Source organism: Panulirus ornatus, chromosome 19 (assembly GCF_036320965.1).
Source record: "Panulirus ornatus isolate Po-2019 chromosome 19, ASM3632096v1, whole genome shotgun sequence".
Lineage (NCBI taxonomy): Eukaryota > Metazoa > Arthropoda > Malacostraca > Decapoda > Palinuridae > Panulirus > Panulirus ornatus.
In genome coordinates this window covers 61148468-61169196 of record NC_092242.1, presented here as the reverse complement: position 1 = coordinate 61169196, position 20729 = coordinate 61148468, and the positions used below count along the sequence as shown (strand labels likewise).

Sequence of the window (20729 nt, the reverse complement as noted above, 5' to 3'; positions counted from 1 at the left end):
ATACTCCTAATCAATTTATATCTCTCTAATCCTCATACATTCAGCCAATCCACACCTCCCCAATACTCATACTTCTGTCTAACCTGTTTGCGATTTACGAGTTTGTAATCGTTTAGCCGTTTGCACTGTACCTAGACCATCTGCTGGTTGTAATGTAAAGGTTATCACCAATATCCGGACATGACCGCTGAGTAATGTGTTCATGGAACGAAAAGACTCTTTGTTTCCTGAACCATTAGGGGAAAACCCTTGCGCCACAGAGATATGGAAACACAGTATATATATATATATATATATATATATATATATATATATATATATATATATATATATATATATATATATATATATATATATTATTCCAGATACTACCTCATCAAGTAAAAGTCTTACCGTTTATTAAGTAACTCTTGTTTTCAACCCTAAATGTCCCTTTTACTTTCTATTTATTCATCACATTCTAGTTCTTCCCTCACTCACCTATGTAACGTCTCTAGGAGTTGGTCGTGGAGACACATACCATTATTTCCACCATGCCCTTGTAATTCTGTGTAACAAGCAAGCTTGGGTGATTTTCCTTTCTATCATCCCCTTACATAAGGCTCATTTTCCCGCTAATTATCCCATGGTTCGGAAAGACCTCTTCCTTGATCATTAAGCATTAAGTAATGGCAGGTAATGGAGCTTCTGTTGGTGTCATTAAGATACTATCAGGTCGCGTGATGTCGTTAAAAAGGGGGGGGGGGGGTAAAATCTCTTTTGGGGACAGTTTGTATACGGAGTCAGTGTTACCATACGCACCACAATTCTTGTTCTTTGTCAAACCCATTTTTGCCGGTCTGGTAACTGTGTCTGGAGGTACATGCAAGCCCTAAGTCCTTGAATCTAGGGACGTCAGGGATGTCCCTGACCCTTATAAGGGTGTTAGGGACAGCCTAACCTATCAATGGGCAGCCCTGAACCATGGGGAGAACCTGTCATGGTGTGGTGTCATGGTGGGCAGAATAGTGACTATGGTGGGCAGTATGGTGGGTAGAATAGTGACTATGGTGGGCAGTATGGTGGGTAGAATAGTGACTATGGTGGTCAGTATGGTGGGTAGAACAGTGACTATGGTGGGCAATGCAATGCGGATATGGTAAACATCAGTGTAAGCTCATGGTGTAAAGTGAGGTAAAGCTGAGGTGTGAGGCAGTGTGAGGCAGTGTGAGGGAACTCATGAAGACATACCATAAAAAGCGACGAAGACAAAAAAAAATTACACATTACCACAACCTGATCTTACATCACGGTGAAGAGAACGCAATGTGTACTTAACACGTTGAAGACATGCTTAACTGGGGCTCTTCCAACACCTCTTTCCACAGCGAGGTCAGGTCACAGGTCACCGGCTGGGGCTGGAGAGAATCTCCTGAACCATGTGTGAATTGAGGGCAGCAATACTGTGCCTTCCAACCCCTACGTACAACTGGCACCAGTCAAAGGAATTTCTTTTTGCTATAGCGACTGTGTGAGGGAGGGAAAGGAGTGGGGGAAGGGAGCCATCTATGGACAGCAGGCAGTACTAACGACGGTAGAGAGCCGTATAATACTGAGTGCGAATAAAACGAACACTGGGCTCGGAACATCTACTGAGGGAGTCCAGAACTAACTACCACAGAGAGCCATCTGGTGAGAGAGGATGGAAACTAAACGACGAAGGGAAAAATATCTGCTGAGAGTCTACAGCAGTAGCGAGGACAGAGCCATCTGTTGAGGGTAAGAAGAACCAAATGCGAGTGAGATGTTTACTCAATAGTTGAAAGTAGGGACGAAAACAGAGACATCCATTGAGGGTGACGAGGACAACAACATTGTGGCCATCATGATGTTTGAGGAGCACGAACGGAAAGACAAATATGTCTATAGAAGTCCCATAGTACCTACAGCTATAGAGCCATCTACTAGGGGCAAAGTAGCAAAGTACCAACAACCATCTGATACTGTGGGGGCAAAGTAAACTAATAACAGAGCCATCTATGGACAGCGAACCAAACTAAATCTATTATATTCATACCACAGGTTAAAGAGGGGCCGGAGTATATGGCAGTTTTTCTAATCTTTATCACACACATATTTACATGCACATTTTACCGCGTTCGCAAATATTTCGCGCGGTATTGCATAGTTACCCATTACATTTGCGTATCTATTAATCGGCTTTTGTTATTGGTCTATTACTCTAGTTTACGGAGGGGCTTCCGTTAGGGGGCGCTACGCCCCCTTCCGTTACTGCTATCCTGCACTCGAGCGAACACATAACTGGCAACCATTTGGCCAGAATTCCCTGGCAAAAGCTAAAATCCTTTATTAAAAACCTAAGTTATAAAGAAGTGAGTAAACGCACAGTCTATTGTGAGTGAATGGATATACAAATGCTATTGAAGCTAAGAATTTGAATGGGATAGCATCTATAGAAACCAAAATCGTCTTTAGAAGCTAAAGTCTTCCACAAGAGCTAAAGCCTATCAAACCTAAAGACAATGTAAGATGCAATATAATGCTAAATCCGTCCACAGAAGCTAAACGCGCCTATAAGATATTACAAAGGCGTCCAGGAAATATAAGAGCCATTAGATAACAGTTCGACGGGGGTATAGAGGGTGCTATGTCAGTGTGGTTGAAGGATGTGATTCTCTAGAGAGCATTGGAACCACCTGGCAGAAGCTTCAGGCCTAAGCTATGACAAACAAGTGCAGCTGAAATATAAATAAGGGAAAAGCTAAAACCTTTAGCTACCTGGCTTATTTAAAGACAAAAACCTCACTTGAAAACTAAAGCCATTCAGTGTGAGAAGCTAAATCTTAGGGTAGAAGCTGCGGCCCTGAGGTACAGGCTAGATATATCTGGAAAAAGCTAAAATCGTCTGGCTAAAGCTGAAACATTTTGGCTACAGCTAAAACCCCCGAGTAAAAGCTTTTACCTGTAAATGTAATCAAGATCCTGCTCGTAGGTCAAAGCTAAAATCCATCAAAAGCTTCTTTGTTTAGATGGCCAGTCTTTCCACATGGGTTACAGAAGAACAACAACATTTCAGCAGTGAGCTACAGCAGGAGAGATCGTCCATAGGGTACAGAGTCTTTAGTTACAGCAGGGTAGAATACTCCCAGCTACAGCAGGATACAGAGACCCCCAGTTACAGTAGGGTAGAATGTCTGTAGCTACAGCAGGATTGTCCCCAGCTAAGGTGGGGTAGAATGTCTTCTCCCAAGCTAAAGTATGTTAGAATCTTCCCGGATACAGCCAAGTAGATCACCTCCAGCTAAAGTAGAGTAAAACGTAGACAGATAAAGTAGATGATAATGTTCCCAGCTAGGACAGAGTAGAATGGTACCATTATAGTGAAGTAGAATGTTCCCCCAGTTAGAGCAGGGTAGAATCTGTCCAGCAAGAGAAGGGTAGAATGTCCCCCCCCCAATCAGAGCAGGGTAGAATGTCTCCCCAAGTCAGAGCAGTAATTGACTACGTCATTCTAGGTCAACTATCATCATGACCTGAGAAAATGACCCGTCATGCTCTTAATTGTATGACACAAATTAAAGCTAAATCTATATTGATGTGATACGGAATGAAGAATATACATAGTATTCCAATATATATATATATATATATATATATATATATATATATATATATATATATATATATATATATATATATATATATATATATAAACACACACACCAGCCATTAAGCTCTTCGAAGCACCATGTGTTCAAAAGCTAAATCTCACCCAATAAAACAGATTTAGAAGCCTTTAACTACGCTGTTTTCAAAGTAAAAACATCGAGAAGATTCAGAGCAGCAATATATATACGTCTGTTTTTGGGTGGTAATGTCCAGTCGAGTGGCCAAAGAACCAGAGAAAAGCTCTATTAAGTCGAAGTTTCCCTGTAAAGAAATGCATGATGGAGTTGGAGTGGGACCCCTGCGCGGGGCGAGAATGGCCCCCTCAAATCACTGCCAATAAAAGGTATAATGGCCCGCAGTGCCCCCCCACCGCCTTGCTCGGCCCGCTTGAAACGCCTGATCAATATCCTCTCTAATGCTCCCGTAAATTTATTACAAATTCAAGTCAGTGCGTGAACGGACGGAGGCCACAGTGGGCCACTACAGTGTGAGGACGGGACGGAGACCACAGTGGACCACTACAGTGTGAGGACGGGACGGAGGCCACAGTGGGCCACTACAGTGTGAGGACGGACGAAGGCCACAATGGGCCACTACAGTGTGAGGACGGGTCGGAGACCACAGTGGGCCACTACAGTGTGAGGACGGGACGGAGACCACAGTGGGCCACTACAGTGTCAGAACGGGACGGGGACCACAGTGAGCCACTACAGTGTGAGGACGGGACGGAGACCACAGTGGGCCACTACAGTGTGAGGACGGGACGGAGACCACAGTTGGCCACTACAGTGTGAGGACGGGACGGAGACCACAGTGGACCACTACAGTGTCAGGACGGGACGGAGACCACAGTGGGCCACTACAGTGTCAGGACGGGACGGAGACCACAGTGGGCCACTAGTGTGAGGACGGGTCGGAGACCACAGTGGGCCACTACAGTGTGAGGACGGGATGGAGGCCACAGTGGGCCACTACAGTGTGAAGACGGGACGGAGACCACAGTGGGCCACTACAGTGTGAGGACGGGACGGAGACCACAGTGGGCCACTACAGTGTGAGGACGGGACGGAGACCACAGTGGGCCACTACAGTGTGAGGACGGACGAAGGCCACAATGGGCCACTATAGTATCAAGGCGGACGACGGCCACAATGGGCCACTATAGTGTCAGGACGGACGAAGGCCACAGTGGACCATCAGGTAAAATCTTTATATCATGTTTTCCTTGCAAATATAGTCTGTTAGCGCGTTAACTTTCGCCGTGAACAGTGCGTTCTGGCACCAGAAGCTGTGTCATCATCCTCCATCATCCTCATCATCATCCTCATCATCATCATCATCATCATCATCATCATCACCACCACCTTCACCATCCCCCTGGCTCAACAGCGCGAGGGGTATCTGGTAGAGATTAGAGCACAATACAGCCAAGTGAGTTTTATTCCCCTCTACGAGCAAGATAAAGTCTTGTGGAAATTCAGGCCTTGTACAGCAATGGATTGAGAGAGATGGCTGCCTATTGTGAGCAACGGTGGGATATCCCGAGTCCCGGGGACGCTGGGATTTTGAAGCGCGAGCGAGGGAATGAACGCCCCTTTTGTGGAGGGTGATAGGCAATATTGCAAATGCTCACTCCCGGTTCCTTGAGGCCCTGGCCAGGAGGATCCATCTTGGATATCGCTATATATATGTGAGGGTCGGGGGGAGGACGCTCTCAAGATGCTCTCCTCATTGGCTGAGGTGGCTGGGTAGGGAGGAGGTGGCTGAGTAGAGGGCTGAGGTGAAGGAGATGGGACGAATCCTGTAAGCAGAGATGGTACTTCATGCCACCAGGTAGGCTAGACTCTCTCTCTCTCTCTCTCTCTCTTTCTCTCTCTCTCTCTCTCTCTCTCTCTCTCTCTCTCTCTCTCTCTCTCTCTCTCTCTAATTTGGACACACACACACACACACACACACACACACACACACACACACACACACACACACACACACACACACACACTCGCCTTGACGAAGATATGAACGTACTGAGTCAAAACTTCACGTCACAATGATGTTGGAGGCGACCGTGAGGTCGTTTGGCGTTGAAGGCTTGGAGGACGATGGCTGGCTGAGGAGGGAAGGGATAAGGAGATTTTTTGAAGGGTTACTGGGAGGGAAGAAGGGAAAAGTAAGGAGAAGTAGCCCATGTGTGAGATGGGGAGGCAAGGTTCCCACTGACGTCCCATACAAGGAATACAGAGGACCAGCAGACCACCGGGGTCCCTCCAGTGTGGAGCGAGGAGCCAGAGATGTAGAGGTGAGGCCGGGGAGCGAGGACACCCACACACGGGTAACTAAGGAGTAACGTCAGTAAGCTTTTAGAACAACGGACGTCTCAAGTCCAGGACTTCCTCCTGAGAAAGCTACTGTAGCTTCCATAGTAGTAACTGTAGCTTTCCTGGTGGCAACTCTAGCTTCCCTGGTGGTAACTGTAACTTCCCTGGTGGTAGTTGTAGCTTCCATGGTGACAACTCTAGCTTCCCTGGTGGTAACTGTAGCTTCCATGGTGGCAACTCTAGCTTCCCTGGTGGTAGCTTTAGCTTCCAGGTGACAACTCTGGCTTCCCTGGTGGTAACTGTAGCTTCCTTGGTGACAACTCGCTTCCCTGGTGGTACCTCTAGCTTCCATGGTGACAACTGTAGCTTCCCTGGTGGCAACTGTAGCTTCCCTGGTGTCGCCTCTAGCTTCCCTGGTGGCAACTGTAGCTTCCCTAAGCAGCAAAAGCAGCTTTTCCTCGTAACAACTGAGGCTGCGACTTTGTGTACCGTGGAGTGTTGGCTGGGCAGCTGATTCATCAGTCAGGAGGCAATCAACTGTTTTTATACTGCAGCAGCAGCAGCAGCATGATGGCTGCAGTGGACGACTCCAGACGAGAGACAAATTACTGCCAACAAGTTAGCAAAGCCTCAACAGAAATAGGTAAAAAAAAAAAAAGAAAGGATCTCAGTCATTTTTCAAGATTTTATCCGGAATGTTCATCTGGAACTTTTCCCATAAGATACGAAATCCTTTTTTCTTATTTTCCCAAAATGAATCTTAATGAGAGCAAGGAGACGTTTGTCGCTTTCTTAAGAGCCCCCCCTTCTACCTCCCCATCTTGTGTGAAGGGAGCCGGGGGAGAGAGAGAGAGAGAGAGAGAGAGAGAGAGAGAGAGAGAGAGAGAGAGAGAGAGAGAGAGAGAGAGAGAGAGAGAGAGAGAGAGAGAGAGAGAGAGAGTTCGATGGGCAAAGGGGAGAGACGGAAGTGGGGAGACGCGGCGGGGAGAACACATAAAGAGGGGGAGACGTTGGCAGAGGAAAAGAACAAGAAGAGATGGAGGCAGAGAGAAGAGAGTGAGGAGGAGAGAGACGTGGAGGGCAGGCGTCTGAGCCGTGGCTAAGGGTGTGATGGCTCGGTACCACTGTTGTTCTGCCTGTGGCAGAGAGAGAGAGAGAGAGAGAGAGAGAGAGAGAGAGAGAGAGAGAGAGAGTCACCAATGTCTAAGGGTAGCATTTCCTACACCAGAGCTCGTCTTGGGTAGACCCCAGCGCAGGAGACTGGGTCCCCTGGACCAACATTTTGAGTGGCGTTGGCCCATAACTCTCGGGCAGCCTCAAGTTTGCACCAGCTGGGGTAATGCTGCCCCTCACATATCGACAACTTGCCTCAGGAGATGGCTAAAGTTGGGGCTCCAAGCTACGAGCTGGGGTTGTGAGGAGAGGGCTGAACCTCAGGCTGTGGGTTGTGGTGTGGAGGAGGTTGTTACGTATGTATGTATGTATGTATGTATGTATATATGTATGTATGCATGTATGTATGTATGTATGTATGTATACCAACTGACTGTTATATTTCTCTCTTCCATCTCCCTGATGATGTGATCATTACACGAAAGTGCACTTGAGGAACTTATCGTGTTTCACTTCACCGTGACTATGAGATGCTCATTTTTGCCATGGTGAATAAGGATCGTCCATCCTTGCCATGGTGACCAGAGGGTCGTCCATCCTTGCCATGGTGACCCTAATGGAACAGTGTTTATTGTGAGGCACTGCAGTCAGACTGGGCAGTCTGGGACTGGCAGTGACAGTGGCAACAGGGCTGGCACTCGTTGCACTAGTTACGAAGTATGTATGTATGGTGTTCGCACTAGGGGCTGGGGCATGGGGTCACCAGCTGCTGTAGTGGGTGTGGTGGTGGTGGTGGTGTGGGTGTGTGGATGTAGATGTGTGGGTGTGTGGTGGTGTGGGTTAGTGGGTGTGGGTGTGTGAGGTGGGTGGGTGTGGGTACGTAAATGCTGTTGACCTGTACAGGTAGAAGAGAAGGAGGAGGTGCTTTTGTGCCATTGATCTTTGTGTGTGTGTGTGGAGAGAGAGAGAGAGAGAGAGAGAGAGAGAGAGAGAGAGAGAGAGAGAGAGAGAGAGAGAGAGAGAGAGAGAGAGAGAGAGAGAGAGAGAGAGAGCTGTTTTTACCCATGCCCAGGAGCAGTGGGGGTAAGTTGCAATATATACAATAACCTGCCAGAGTACATAATGAGTGTTCTCGGAATTGTTGTGACGGTTGCAATATGATTGTGTTGTGTTGTATATTAAATCCAGGTCTGTCGCAAGGCCCTGAGCTGGGAGCGCCTTGCTCATGGCCTCTTACCTATGCCCCCTTTCCCATAGAGTGCCTCACTCATGGTCTCTTACCTAAGGTCTCTACCGCACGCGAATGGTAGGAAAGAAGAGGAAGCAGAAGACCATCAGATAACGGAAAGAAGACTGAAGGAAGAGGAGACAGACCAACAGACAAAGACAGTCTCTTTTACTCAAGGAGTTTCCTACACTTGGTTTCTCACCCACGTGAGTCTGTTACTCTTGGTCAAGTTACGCCAGTGTTTACCTGGGTCGTGTATGGCCACATACCTCAAGACTTCCCACCACAAGGGGTCTTCAAACTACTTCAGAATATCACCTGAGGCTTCCTTACTGGGGTCGAACGTCAGAAAGGTATGATCAGGGTTCGAATTCCGGCCCTGGCAACCACTATGAACCTTCCTCTGACACCTGTATGAATTCTTGTATGATACATGTGTTGAAGTCCTTGTTAAAGATTCATATTCAGATAAATTCTAGAAATAACTATTTAAATTTTCAATGAAGTGTGTTTGAAGACATTGCTGAGGTTTGGGTGTAAACTGTGTTGGGAATTGTACTGGAATGTCTTCACGTAATATGTCTTTGGGTTTGATTTTTGAACGTTGTTTTGATTCTCGTTAGGGATGACGTATGACAGAGTCCTTGTGTGGCTTGTGTTGCGTGGCATGTGTTGTTGGCAGGTGTTGTTGGCATGTGTTGCTTGACATGTGTTGTTGGCATGTGTTGCGTGACATGTGTTGCGTGGCATGTGTTGCGTGGCATGTGGTGTTGGCATGTGTTGCTGGCATGTGTTGTTGACATGTGTTGTTGGCATGTGTTGCTGGCATGTGGTGTGTCTAAGGTGTGTTTCAGGTTCCAGCTGGAAAGCTTATGTTACACACGTCATTGTCTTCCATGTCCAGTCCATCTTATGGTTAGGTGAGCCATTTCCATAGGTAGGTAGATTAATGTATGGATAGATAAACGGATAAATTGGTAATGAGATAGATATATAGACTGACAGATAGATATACAGACAGACAAAAATCAACTCGTATTTTCTGTTTCTTGCCCACTTATGTCCACTCGTTGCTGTGTACGTTTGCACACACACACACACACACACACACACACACACACACACACACACACACACACACACACACACATTCTCTCGTGTTCTTAATCATTTTCACACCCTTTCTGGAGATGCTGTTCATTCATCTTACTCTGCCTCACTAGTGATTCTGATCTAGTCATCCTATCACTCAATACTCAATCACATATGTCACATCCCAACTTCCCCATGCCACACACACACACACACACACACACACACACACACACACACACACACATCACCCACACACTTTAGTGCTACTTTCCTAAATACTTTCCACTTCATTTTTCATTCCCATGATTTCGTTCACTTTTACTCTATGCCATTCTTCAGTCTCTCCTGCGTACAGGATTACTTTACTCTGTCACCATTTTGTCAAGAGATGTCACTTCCACTTGCCCTAAGCTCATCACCAACGTTCACTCTTACTTCCGCTAAGAAAACCATCAGACGTTCCACTTGCCCTCCCTCTCTCACAGCACTCGCCATCAACAACAACTTCTTCTCTGCATACATCTCATTTACCACACACTCGCCTAATTTCCGTGAACCCCCAACCCCATTTATCTACATATACTTACGTATATACCTTCCCCCTAGACCACGGATTTCCCATCTCCATTCCTCTTTCAGCACACACACACACACACACACACACACACACACAGAGGCCCTACCAACTTGCAAGAAAAGAACCATGTCAAACTTCATAAGAAAATTTAATATCCACATTTATTCGCGGAAATCAGCGCCAGTAATGAAATCCTGGCGAGAAGGAGGGAAGGCTACACGTCTTATGAGTTCTCAAGTTAGGAGCGTAATTTACATGTGGTAAATAGTCGGTACAGGTTTCTTAGTGGGTGTGAGGAAGGAGACGCTCCCTGGCTCGGGACCTGGAGGGTTAATATACCAGAGGGAGGGACGCGTTGGTCCTCCCGTCTGTTTGTTGTGTTGGTGATGGGGGTAGAGGGTTGGGGGTTGGGTTGGATTGACCTGGTGGTGGGAGAGATGGGTGTGGATGTGTCTATTGTCTTTAGTGCCATTGTCTTCATAGGATGGTGGTTGGCTCGTGATGATAGTGGTAGTGAAGATGGAAGTGTTACCCTTTCTTATAATGGTGAGGATAGTGGTAGTGATGGTTGGTGATGGTGGAGGAGTATAGCTGGAGGCCTGAGTGTGGTTTACCCCACCAGAGTGAGGCGGGTTGGGTAAACAGGCCAGAAATAATAGTCTCCAACTGTGGTGGTCTTGTGTTGCTGTTGCTGCGTTGCTCATGATGCATCGTCAGTCATTCCCTTATCATTATTGTTGTTATCAATCTTAGTTTTATCATCATATACACTCAACCTCATGACCATGACGGTATGGTACTTGAACGCGACGGTACGACCCTTGAACACGCCAGAACGACCCTTGTACATGCCGGTACGACCCTTGAACACGCCGGTACGACCCTTGAACACGCCGGTACGAACACACCGGTACTACCATTGAACAAACAAGGCCGTCTACGACCCAAAGATTTGATGACCTGAACCTAATAACCCTTGAGCTGTACGACCGCGTGTCTCACCTGACGAAGGTGTTATCTCTCGATGACCTCTGCCTGACGAAGGCGTGGCAGAACCCCTTGGCTGCAGTTTTCTCAAGGGCTTTGGCCTCCTCCTCTTCCCCCACCAGGTCGTCGACCCTATTCCACCGGCCATAACACACAATCTAGATCATACTACATCGAAAAAAAGGAAAAAAAAAGGGAGGAAAAAGAAGAAGAGAACCTCTATCTTGACCCTCCATGACCTACCTTCGTTGGACCTCCTGAACTGACCTGAGGTGGACTTGTTGACGGTGATGGGCTGGCCGTCCTCCCTCTTCCACGTGACGGTGGGCTTGGGCGAGCCCTTGGCGCGGCACCGCAACTTGATGTCATTCCCCTCCTGTGCTATCACATCGCCCGAGCTCTCCTGGTCCACGATGTCCGGCGGTACTGAGGCACCAGGGCGTCACCCAGGGTTAGGTGAGGTCAACACTTATAGCTATATCTTGCTATCTATCTATCTATCTATCTAACTATCTATCTATCTATCTGTCCAGTCTCCATTATATCCACATATATCAACAGGTATATTTTGCCTAAATTTTGAAGTGATATACAAACCCTCAAATTCCTCTCTGTCAACAACATAACCAAACCTATTGTGTTCTCCAATCCTCACAGTGTTACCAAGACTTGCCATATCCTCCTCCCTCCCCCCAAAGCCTTAACAGCGTTACCAACGTGGAGGTTGGGGACTCAACAACCCCCCCAAACCCCCAGGCGCCCCCAACCCCCAGGTCCCCCAGGCGCCCGCCCGCCCTAAATAACGCGAGTGTGACTCACCAACGACGGTGAGGAAGCCAGCGATGGTCATGGCGGAGGCAGTGTTGATCTGACACATGTACTTGCCCGTGTCCGTCTCACGTACATCGTTAATGTGCAGGTAGTACGTCTTCTGGTGCTTGTCCCGGCTCACGGTGATCCGCTCGTTGCGGGTGATCACGTGGTTAGACACAGTTAGGATGGCCGAGTTCTCGAAGTGGATCCAGGCTACCTGTAGGAAGGGGTTAGGACTCGGGTCATGTTACTGACATATACCCTGTCATATACCCTGTCATATACCCTAGTATATATCCTCCTATATACCCTGCCATATCCCCTGCCATATCCCCCCCTTGCCATATACCCTGTTATATACCCTACTATATACCCTGCCATATACCTTGCTATATACCCTGCCATACCCCCTACCCCTATACCCTGACATACCCCTTGCCATTTAACCTGTCATACCCTACTATACAATAGGTACTATACCAGCTATACACGGCTTATAAATGACTAACCTTCAGAAATCTTCTTGCTATACAATAAGGCTAAATGCTATAGCAAAGTGACACTGACTGGCTCTCTGTTAGACCCAGATCTTAGACGAAGCGTCATCCCTCATTACAGTGTTGCCCTGTTTACATGTAAGGGTCACGAGGGCGCTGAACATCCTTTAGATCACCTCACTACCCACGCCTTTCGAGTAATGAACATGCTAAAACCCTGCGGAGCGGCAGGTGGTTTTGGATAGGCGAAACTCACCTTGTGTGAGCCTAGGTTGTCGACCCTACAGGCGAAGCGGACGTTCCTTCCCTCTGAGACTGTCTGGTTCTGGATGTCCGACAGGAAGATTGGGTCCTTGGACAAGGCTGCTGCAGAGAGAGAGAGAGAGAAGAGTGGTGTTAACATGGTCGTGTTGAAGAGTGGTGTTAACATGGTCGTGTTGGAGAGTGGTGTTAACATGGTCGTGTTGGAGAGTGGTGTTAACATGGTCGTGTTGGAGAGTGGTGTTAACATGGTCGTGTTGGAGAGTGGTGTTAACATGGTCGTGTTGGAGAGGGGTGTTAACATGGTCGTGTTGGAGAGTGGTGTTAACATAGTGGAGTTAACAAGGTAGTGTTGGAGAGTGGCATTAACACGTTGGTGTTAATACGTTGTAACCTCCTACATATGTAGTCTCGTAATACATACATACATATATATATATATATATATATATATATATATATATATATATATATATATATATATATATATATATAATTAAAAATCTGAAAGCGATAGCGGTAGATAACAAAAGAGCCCATCCCTCTCATACACATACCTCCTCATCCGCTCCTTATGAGTAATTTTCCTGTTTTCTTTTACACGCGGCTGTAAATCTGAGCCTGCATCGTGACGCCTGCTGTAAATCCTGCTAAGTGTGTCGTTAAGTAGGGGGAGCAGGAAAAGTAGCGGAGCCCAGTCACAAACTTGTACTTAAGCCGCAGCGCATTAGAGGCGCACTACTTGCATGGGGTAAAGTGTGTGTGTGTGTGTGTGTGTGTGTGTGTGTGTGTGTGTGTGTGTGTGTGTGTGTCTGGGGAGGTGGGTTTGGGGGTGTAGTTGGGCAGGAGGAGGAGTTGTGGGTGTAGATGGGTGGGAGGAGGGGTTGTGGGTGTAGATGGGTGGGAAGGGGAGTTGTGGGTGTAGGTGGGTGGGAGGAGGAGTTGTGGGTGTGGGTAGGTGGATTGGGACGATGTCAACATCTCCACAGGGGTTGTAGCGATGGTCCCCTCCTTCATCCACGAGAATCTGCCGCAGGTGAGTGCGTGTGTGCGTCCGTGGTGACAGCTTCCAGTGTCAGCATAGCTTGTCTACCATACCTGGTGAGGATATCCCTGGGCTATAAGGGCCCCAGACCCAGGTGAGCATAGCCCTAAGGGCCTGTAAGGGCCCGGAATAGAGAGAGGGAGGGGGGCCGGGGCGGGTATGTATTTGCACTCTCAATAGAAACACTTTTAATGAAAATCTGTGATAAATGGAATCATTAATCTTGACGCTGGCGGAAGAATACCAGATGTTCTGGTGGCTGGTGGTGGCGGGGCCGGTAGTGGCGGTGTTGGAGATGTTGGTGGTGGCGATAGTGATGGTGATGATGATGGTGGTGATTTAAAGTAACAGTACAAATAACGGTGATAGGTTGTATTGACAGTGATGGTAGTACTAGCTGTAATGATGGCCTTGGTGCCTGCCTACCACGGGTGTCAACACATGATCAGCTGATCTTTGTTTACACTTCAGTGGGAGAGATATTTACGTCATGCCTTTCCGGCAGCCCAGGGTTCCAGGGCTGAGCTCCCCCCTGTGATCCCATATGTAGCCTGACACTGGTGAGGTGTCGTATGTATTGATTCGTAAAGATAGTAGTTCGTGTATGGTGTCGGATGCTCCTTCGTTATTACTGGGTGAAATGAACGGATGAGGAGAGAGACGTAAATGAAAAACAGATAGACATATATAGAGGTAGGTAGTTAGAGGTCGACTGGTAGACTGATGTAGGTAGACTGGTAGATAATCATCGACTTTCAAATACTTTCGATGGGAACTTGATGTCATTTTACAGTCTGGTCGCAGACCAAGGTTTCATCTGTTTCGTGTCTGGTCGTAGACCAAGGTTTCATCTGTTTCGTATCTGGTCGTAAGGTTTATTGGTTTAGTAGTCTGGTCGTAGGTTTGATGGTTTAGAAGTGTGGTCGTCAATATGGTAGATTTCATAATATGGTCGTAAGGAGTATTGGTTTAGTCAGCCGTTGATGCTTCGAAAAGTTAAGATTAAATATTTGTGAGTTTAGATGTGATCTCATAATGAAAAATTTAATGTATTATAAAATCTTAAATACAGAAGCATAAAAGATGATGTAGCAATAATAATGTATTAGTACAAGGATGATTCACCATGTAACATTTACCATAATACCACTGTCATTCGCTCGTGCATAAAGCATTTGGATGAATGATTTCCAAAGAGGCGTTGTGATACGACCAGTAACTGAGAAGTCATTATCGTAAAAATGTTTACAGGATTTACACCAAACGTGAAGACTTAGGATGAGTTAAGGTGTTTACCACCGAGCAGCCACAGGCCCAGATGGATGGGGGAAGAAAGAAGGAGAAGGGAGGTGAGTGGGGTGGTGGGGTGACGCGGGGAAATATCATCAAAAAAAAATAAAAAAAGATGTATCGACGTGGTGTAACGGGAGGAGAGTGAGTGTAGCGCCCCTTGCTGATAGAGGGTAGACGAGGCAGGTGGAGCTTGGGGGGGCTTTTGGGGTCCCCTCTTGGCATTGTCTCGACTCCACTTGAGAGCTACACTTCGACTACTACTACTACTACTACTACTACTACCATTACTACTACTGCTATCATTGCTGTTGCCATTACTATCACCACTTTCACAGACACTTCTCCTGTTTTACTATTGTCACTTCTGCTAGCGGTAACAATAGTTGTAGCAGCAGAAGTATCATGTAGCCTAGTTCTGTAAGTACAAATACCATCATTCCTCACAACTATCACTACAGTCTACTTAAGCATAAAACAGAAGTTTAAATGTATTTGATATCACTGGACAATGCTGTCCAAGAAAATTAATGTCATATACAAATACGATTTTTGTTCTGTTTTTTGAAATTCTACCTGACCAGAGTATCCAGTGTTTATAGTCAGATCAAATGCTGTTTTCCACTTATTTTTCCCTATAGAACTGCCATGTCAGTATACTCTCTTTGTACAACTTTGATGAGCCGGAGGGAGTGGTGGGTGGGGAGGAGCCTCCTGCTTGACTAACCTGTCTCCATCTATAGTGGTGGGTGGGGAGGAGTCTTCATCTGTCTTTTTCATCTACCTATCCCTCCCCTCACCCATCCCTCTCCTTTACCTATCCCTCTCCCTTACCCATCCCTCTCCCTCACCCATCCCTCTCCCTCACCTATCCCACAGGAACCTAGGCAGCAACACTCGACTCAGAAATGTTATAAGTTTTTCCGACGTGCGAAAAAAGTTGGTTTATTGGACTTTAATGATTCTGGGGAGTATTTTTTTTTCGTGCTATTTTGGAAGAGTGAGAGGCAGGGTGAGAAGGAGAGGAGTGAGAGGCAGAGTGAGAGTGGCACAAGCTGACGAGTGGGAGTGGGATGATTTGAGTGTCAGTGGACAGTTTAAAGCCAATCGTAAAGGCAACGAACACACAATAATGACTGAGATGTATAAACAGCAGCAGTAGCAGCAGCTCACCAGCCAGAATTCTTCCCTACGAGCACACTTACCGACGTTCAAAACTCCTGTGAACACAGGAACTAGTAGGTGTGTGTGCAAATGTGTATGACAGCAATGCAAAATAAGATGTTTATATCTACGCAGCGAGGATCAGTAGTGAAGCAAAATGGTAAATAAGTCTTCTTGTGATTTTTTCTCCCTTCAGACACACACACACACACACACACACACACACACCTGCCTGGTTACCTCTCCATTGTTCAGTCCCATATATGGCTCCCGTGCTTGTTCATCCTATAAGCAAAGTACCAGTGACTATCCCTTCTCTAGGTAGGTAGTGCCGTCTATAGTATAGATGACTCTGCTATATGCACGATCATCTTTTTTGTTTTTTCCTGCTATGGCGGTGTCTCTTGTTACAGGAGTTGGATCTTTTGTTATACGATTTGAATCTTTTTGTTGTAGGATTTGAATCTTTTGTTATAGGATCTTGATCTTCTTTGAAAAAAAAAAAAGATACGATTTTGTCTGATTTCTCTCTGTTTTAGTTCAAGACGAGATGGTATGGAAACTGTTGCCGCCCCCCTCTGTACGGGTGATCTTTTAGAGAGAGAGAGAGAGAGAGAGAGAGAGAGAGAGAGAGAGAGAGAGAGAGAGAGAGAGAGAGAGAGAGAGAGAGAGAGAGAGAGCGCCTCCCCACGACACTGACACGATATAGACCTATTGAGAAAGCATTAAAGGTTATAACTATGGTGCAACTCTCTCTCTCTCTCTCTCTCTCTCTCTCTCTCTCTCTCTCTCTCTCTCTCACTGAGGAGAAATCAGCGTTGCCAGAAGCGACACAAAGCCGTTCTCAACGCCGGTGCAGTATTGCCAGACCCATTCGTACATCATGCCTACACTTAGATCAATGTGAAATAATGAGACTAAGAGGTAAGTGTTGGTGTGGTGGGTGTGCGTCAGGTGGAAGGCCCCGGCTTCCCCAGACCCTTGATAATTCTATTCATGAGTGTCCTGGTGCCCCGTATGGCTGTTAAATGTATGAACGATAATTTCGGCTTTTATATTCATGTGAAGGATGGGGTGGGGGCTGGTGCTGGGTAGGGGAGAGGGGCACTTGGTTGTGGGAGTAGGGTGGTGGAGGGGGACAGACTGGGTCTGGGTTGGCGGTGGTGGAGGGACGAGTGGATGGAAGGGCTAGGGTGCTGGGATGGGATGGGATACACTGTGACTGGGGGAAGTTATGGGGTAATGGGAGGGATAGAAAGGGGCATGTAGGTGGATAAGGAGTGGGAGGAAGGTGCAGGAAGAGGTGGAAGAGAGGGGAAGGGGGAAAGTACAGAGACGAAGGAGATATGAAATGGGGTGGGAGGCGGGTTAACCTCTGGAAGGCTGGGGTGGGTGTGAGTTGGGGTGGGTGTGAGTTGGGGTGGGTGTAAGTTGGGGTTAGGGTGGGAGTTGGGCGAGTGTGGGATAGAGGCAGGTCGTAAGGAGGAAAGGGAGGTACCCCAGGATGAAGTACGTGTATGCAAATGTCTACTGGTCTTGGTGAGATGAGAAGAAACAGGAGCTGGGGTTATGAGGAGGGTGTGGCAGGATCATGAGGAGGGAATCATGAGGTTATTCGGAGGGAGGCTTTTAGGCATGAGGAAGGAGTCTTGGAGTCATGTAAAGAGAGTCTTGGCACCATGAAGAGAGAATCCTGGGGGGGTCATGAAGAGGGGCGGGGGGTCTTGGCCAGCTGACATCTTCATGGGAGAGGTCTGGAACTTCGAGTTTATTCCCGATAAGTTTATTCTGCTCGGGTCTTTTTAGTATATTCTGCTGGTTTGCTGTACTTTCCTTGACTTTATTCTTTATTGTCATTGGTTTATTCTGCCGGTGAATCTAGTTTTTGCCCCTCAATTCTTTATCTACAGGAGGCTCTCGTTTATTCTAAATAGTTTATTTTCTTTAAATCTTTAGCTTTTTTTTCCTTAAGGATTATTCTCTTTGTATCTCTGGATTTATTTCCCTAAATTTATTCTATTAAGTTTTTACTCCTGGAACCAGTAGATTTACCCCTTTTTAGCATGAATAAGTTTATTCTGACTAGACTGTGACATCTGTTTCCACTAGATTTATTCTGAAGACGCATGGAAATTTATTTCGTTGAGACCATATCTATTTCCTATAGGTTTATATTATCGTAAATTTTAGATGAGTTCTTTTCATATTCATTCTCATGGGAATGTATAGAGTTTACCGTGTGAAGACCCGCTGATACATCTTTGTGGAGCATTGTAGAGGTCTTCTCTTAGGAGAGAGAGAGAGAGAGAGAGAGAGAGAGAGAGAGAGAGAGAGAGAGAGAGAGAGAGAGAGAGAGAGAGAGAGTCATAGCCCTCGTTCCCATCACCCACCCTCTGACATCCCAGCAATGCACATCCTCCACAAGGCTGGCCATCGTACCAGCACATTCCACACACATTCCAGTTGTCCAGAAGAAAAAAATGTACAGAAAACCTAACATCCTCATTCCAGGTCAGTCCTGCATTTTGTGAATTAATCAACTAACTCGCGAACTGCTCAACGGAAGGGCTCAAAAGTCAACATTATCATCAAGGGGAGGAGAGGGAGGCGGAGAGGGGCAGGGAGAGAGAGAGAGAGAGAGAGAGAGAGAGAGAGAGAGAGAGAGAGAGAGAGAGAGAGAGAGAGAGAGAGAGAATGCATCTGTGTTATGAGATCTTTCAGTAGGTCAGTCAAGATCAGGTCAGACGTGGCTTGATATGAGTGTGTGTGTGTGTGGTGTGTGAATATGACGTGGTTGTGTTGATATTGGATATTACCGTGAGGTTGGAGGCTTCATTGTAAGTTGGAGGCCTCACAATGAGTTTGAGGTTCCATATTAAAGTTAGAGGCCTCACAATGAGGTCATTGTGAGGTTAGAATCTCCATAGTGAAGTTAGAAGCCTCACAATGTGTTTGAGGTTCCATACTAAAGTTAGAGGCCTCGCAATGAGGTCATTGTGAGGTTAGAGTCCTCATTGTGAAGTTAGAAGCCTCACAGTGGGATTAGATTCTTCATGATGATGTTAGAAGCCTTATGATATGGTTAGTAGCCCTACAGTGGTGTTTGAGATCTCACAGTGAGGTCAAAAGCCTCATTATGAGACCATGCGTTTATCATTTATTTCCTTCTCTCCTATCACTGGGGATATGGGAGAAAGAATACTTCCCACGTATTCCCTGCGTGTCGTAGAAGGCGACTAAAAGGGGAGGGAGCGGGTGGCTGGAAATCCCCCCCTCCCGTTTTAATTTTTCCCAAGGAAGGAATAGAGAAGGGGCCAAGTGAGGATATTCCCTGTAAGGCAAGTATGTATGATATATATCGTCTTTGGTACACACACACACACACACACACACACACACACACACACACACACACACACACACACACACACACACACACTCTCTCTCTCTCTCTCTCTCTCTCTCTCTCTCTCTCTCTCTCACACACACACACACACACACACACACACACACACACACACAAGGACAACCTTCGCCAGACCTGATTTAAATGTTAATAGTTTTGTGGTGTGAGGTGGTTTGTGGCGGAGACCACGGAATAATATGGCGACTCCTTTGCATTCGGTAATAGCGAGGATGGCGTGGGATGGCGGGGGATGGCGGGGGATGGCGGGGGATGGTGGGGAAAGCCGAGTTAAAAGTTACATGTGTTGGAGACGTGCGGGGGGGGTGTGGTGTGCTGGTGACAGTAGTGTGGTGTGTGGTGGAGACTGTTGGAGCTGGAGGTAGGGTGGTGTGGTGGTGTGGTGTGTGGTGGAGACTGTTGGCGCTGGAGGTAGGGTGGTGTGTGGTAGTGATGGTTTGTGGTGGAGGTTTGTGAGAGAGTATAGGGTGGTAGTGGTGGTGGTGGTAGTTGTGGTTATGGAGTGGTGGTGGTAGTGGTGGAGGTGTGGTGCTGTTCAGTCACCTTCCTAGAGAGAGAGAGAGAGAGAGAGAGAGAGAGAGAGAGAGAGAGAGAGAGAGAGCTGGTACACCGGCCACCGTGGTCCTGGGTCCCTCTTCGCTGGTGCGGGAAGTGTGGGGTAAGGGGGGTAGTGTGGCGGGTATTAATTATAGCTAATGTTAATTGACAATCTCTGTATCGTGCAATTAGCGCCTCACCCCTGTCTCCAGACTCCTCCAGCGTCGTACAATTATTGCTCCTCCCGCAGATAAAATCAATAATCGCCTCAACTGCCTCTGTATGGTACAGTGAACCACGTTGATAACTTAGTTATTTGTTAACAGACAGTGGCGACGTCGTGAGTACCTCATATTTATATAAATATGCGCCTTTTTTTTTAATGTGATAATTGTACTGTCATTTTCAATGAATTTGTGTGTGTGTGTGTGTGTGTGTGTGTGTGTGTGTGTGTGTGTGTGTGTATGTGTGTGTGTGAGTACGTAACTGTAATGACCCATTTATACTGTACGAGGAGACGATAGTTCAGCTCTCGTGGGGGCGCCCCCATGTCTTGAGCACTCGTTACCATCATTAAAAATCTATGTAAACTTCCGGTTGTTTTTGTTGTTGTTGTCAGCACTTTAGATGATTCTCTTCCACCATTATATCCTCACACTATAACATACTTCACAACATTCTATTGTTATGACCTCTGGTTGTTCGTTTGTC

General features: G+C 46.7%; 1 protein-coding gene across 12 annotated transcripts in view; it reads right to left on the bottom strand.

Annotated features, from left to right (window-relative positions):
• The window catches only part of LOC139755560 (lachesin-like), a 237868-nt gene that overhangs the window by 16366 nt on the left and 200773 nt on the right, over positions 1-20729 (bottom strand). For 11 of the 12 annotated variants that reach the window (XM_071674017.1, XM_071674019.1, XM_071674020.1 and 8 more), the window contains exons 3-5: positions 12554-12663; positions 11807-12017; positions 11255-11413 (exon numbers count right to left, since the gene is read on the bottom strand). In XM_071674017.1, the coding sequence (XP_071530118.1) occupies positions 11255-11413; positions 11807-12017; positions 12554-12663 (480 nt within the window). The remainder of the gene's footprint in view (positions 1-11254; positions 11414-11806; positions 12018-12553; positions 12664-20729) is intronic. The other variant, XM_071674027.1, reaches the window with a different exon arrangement.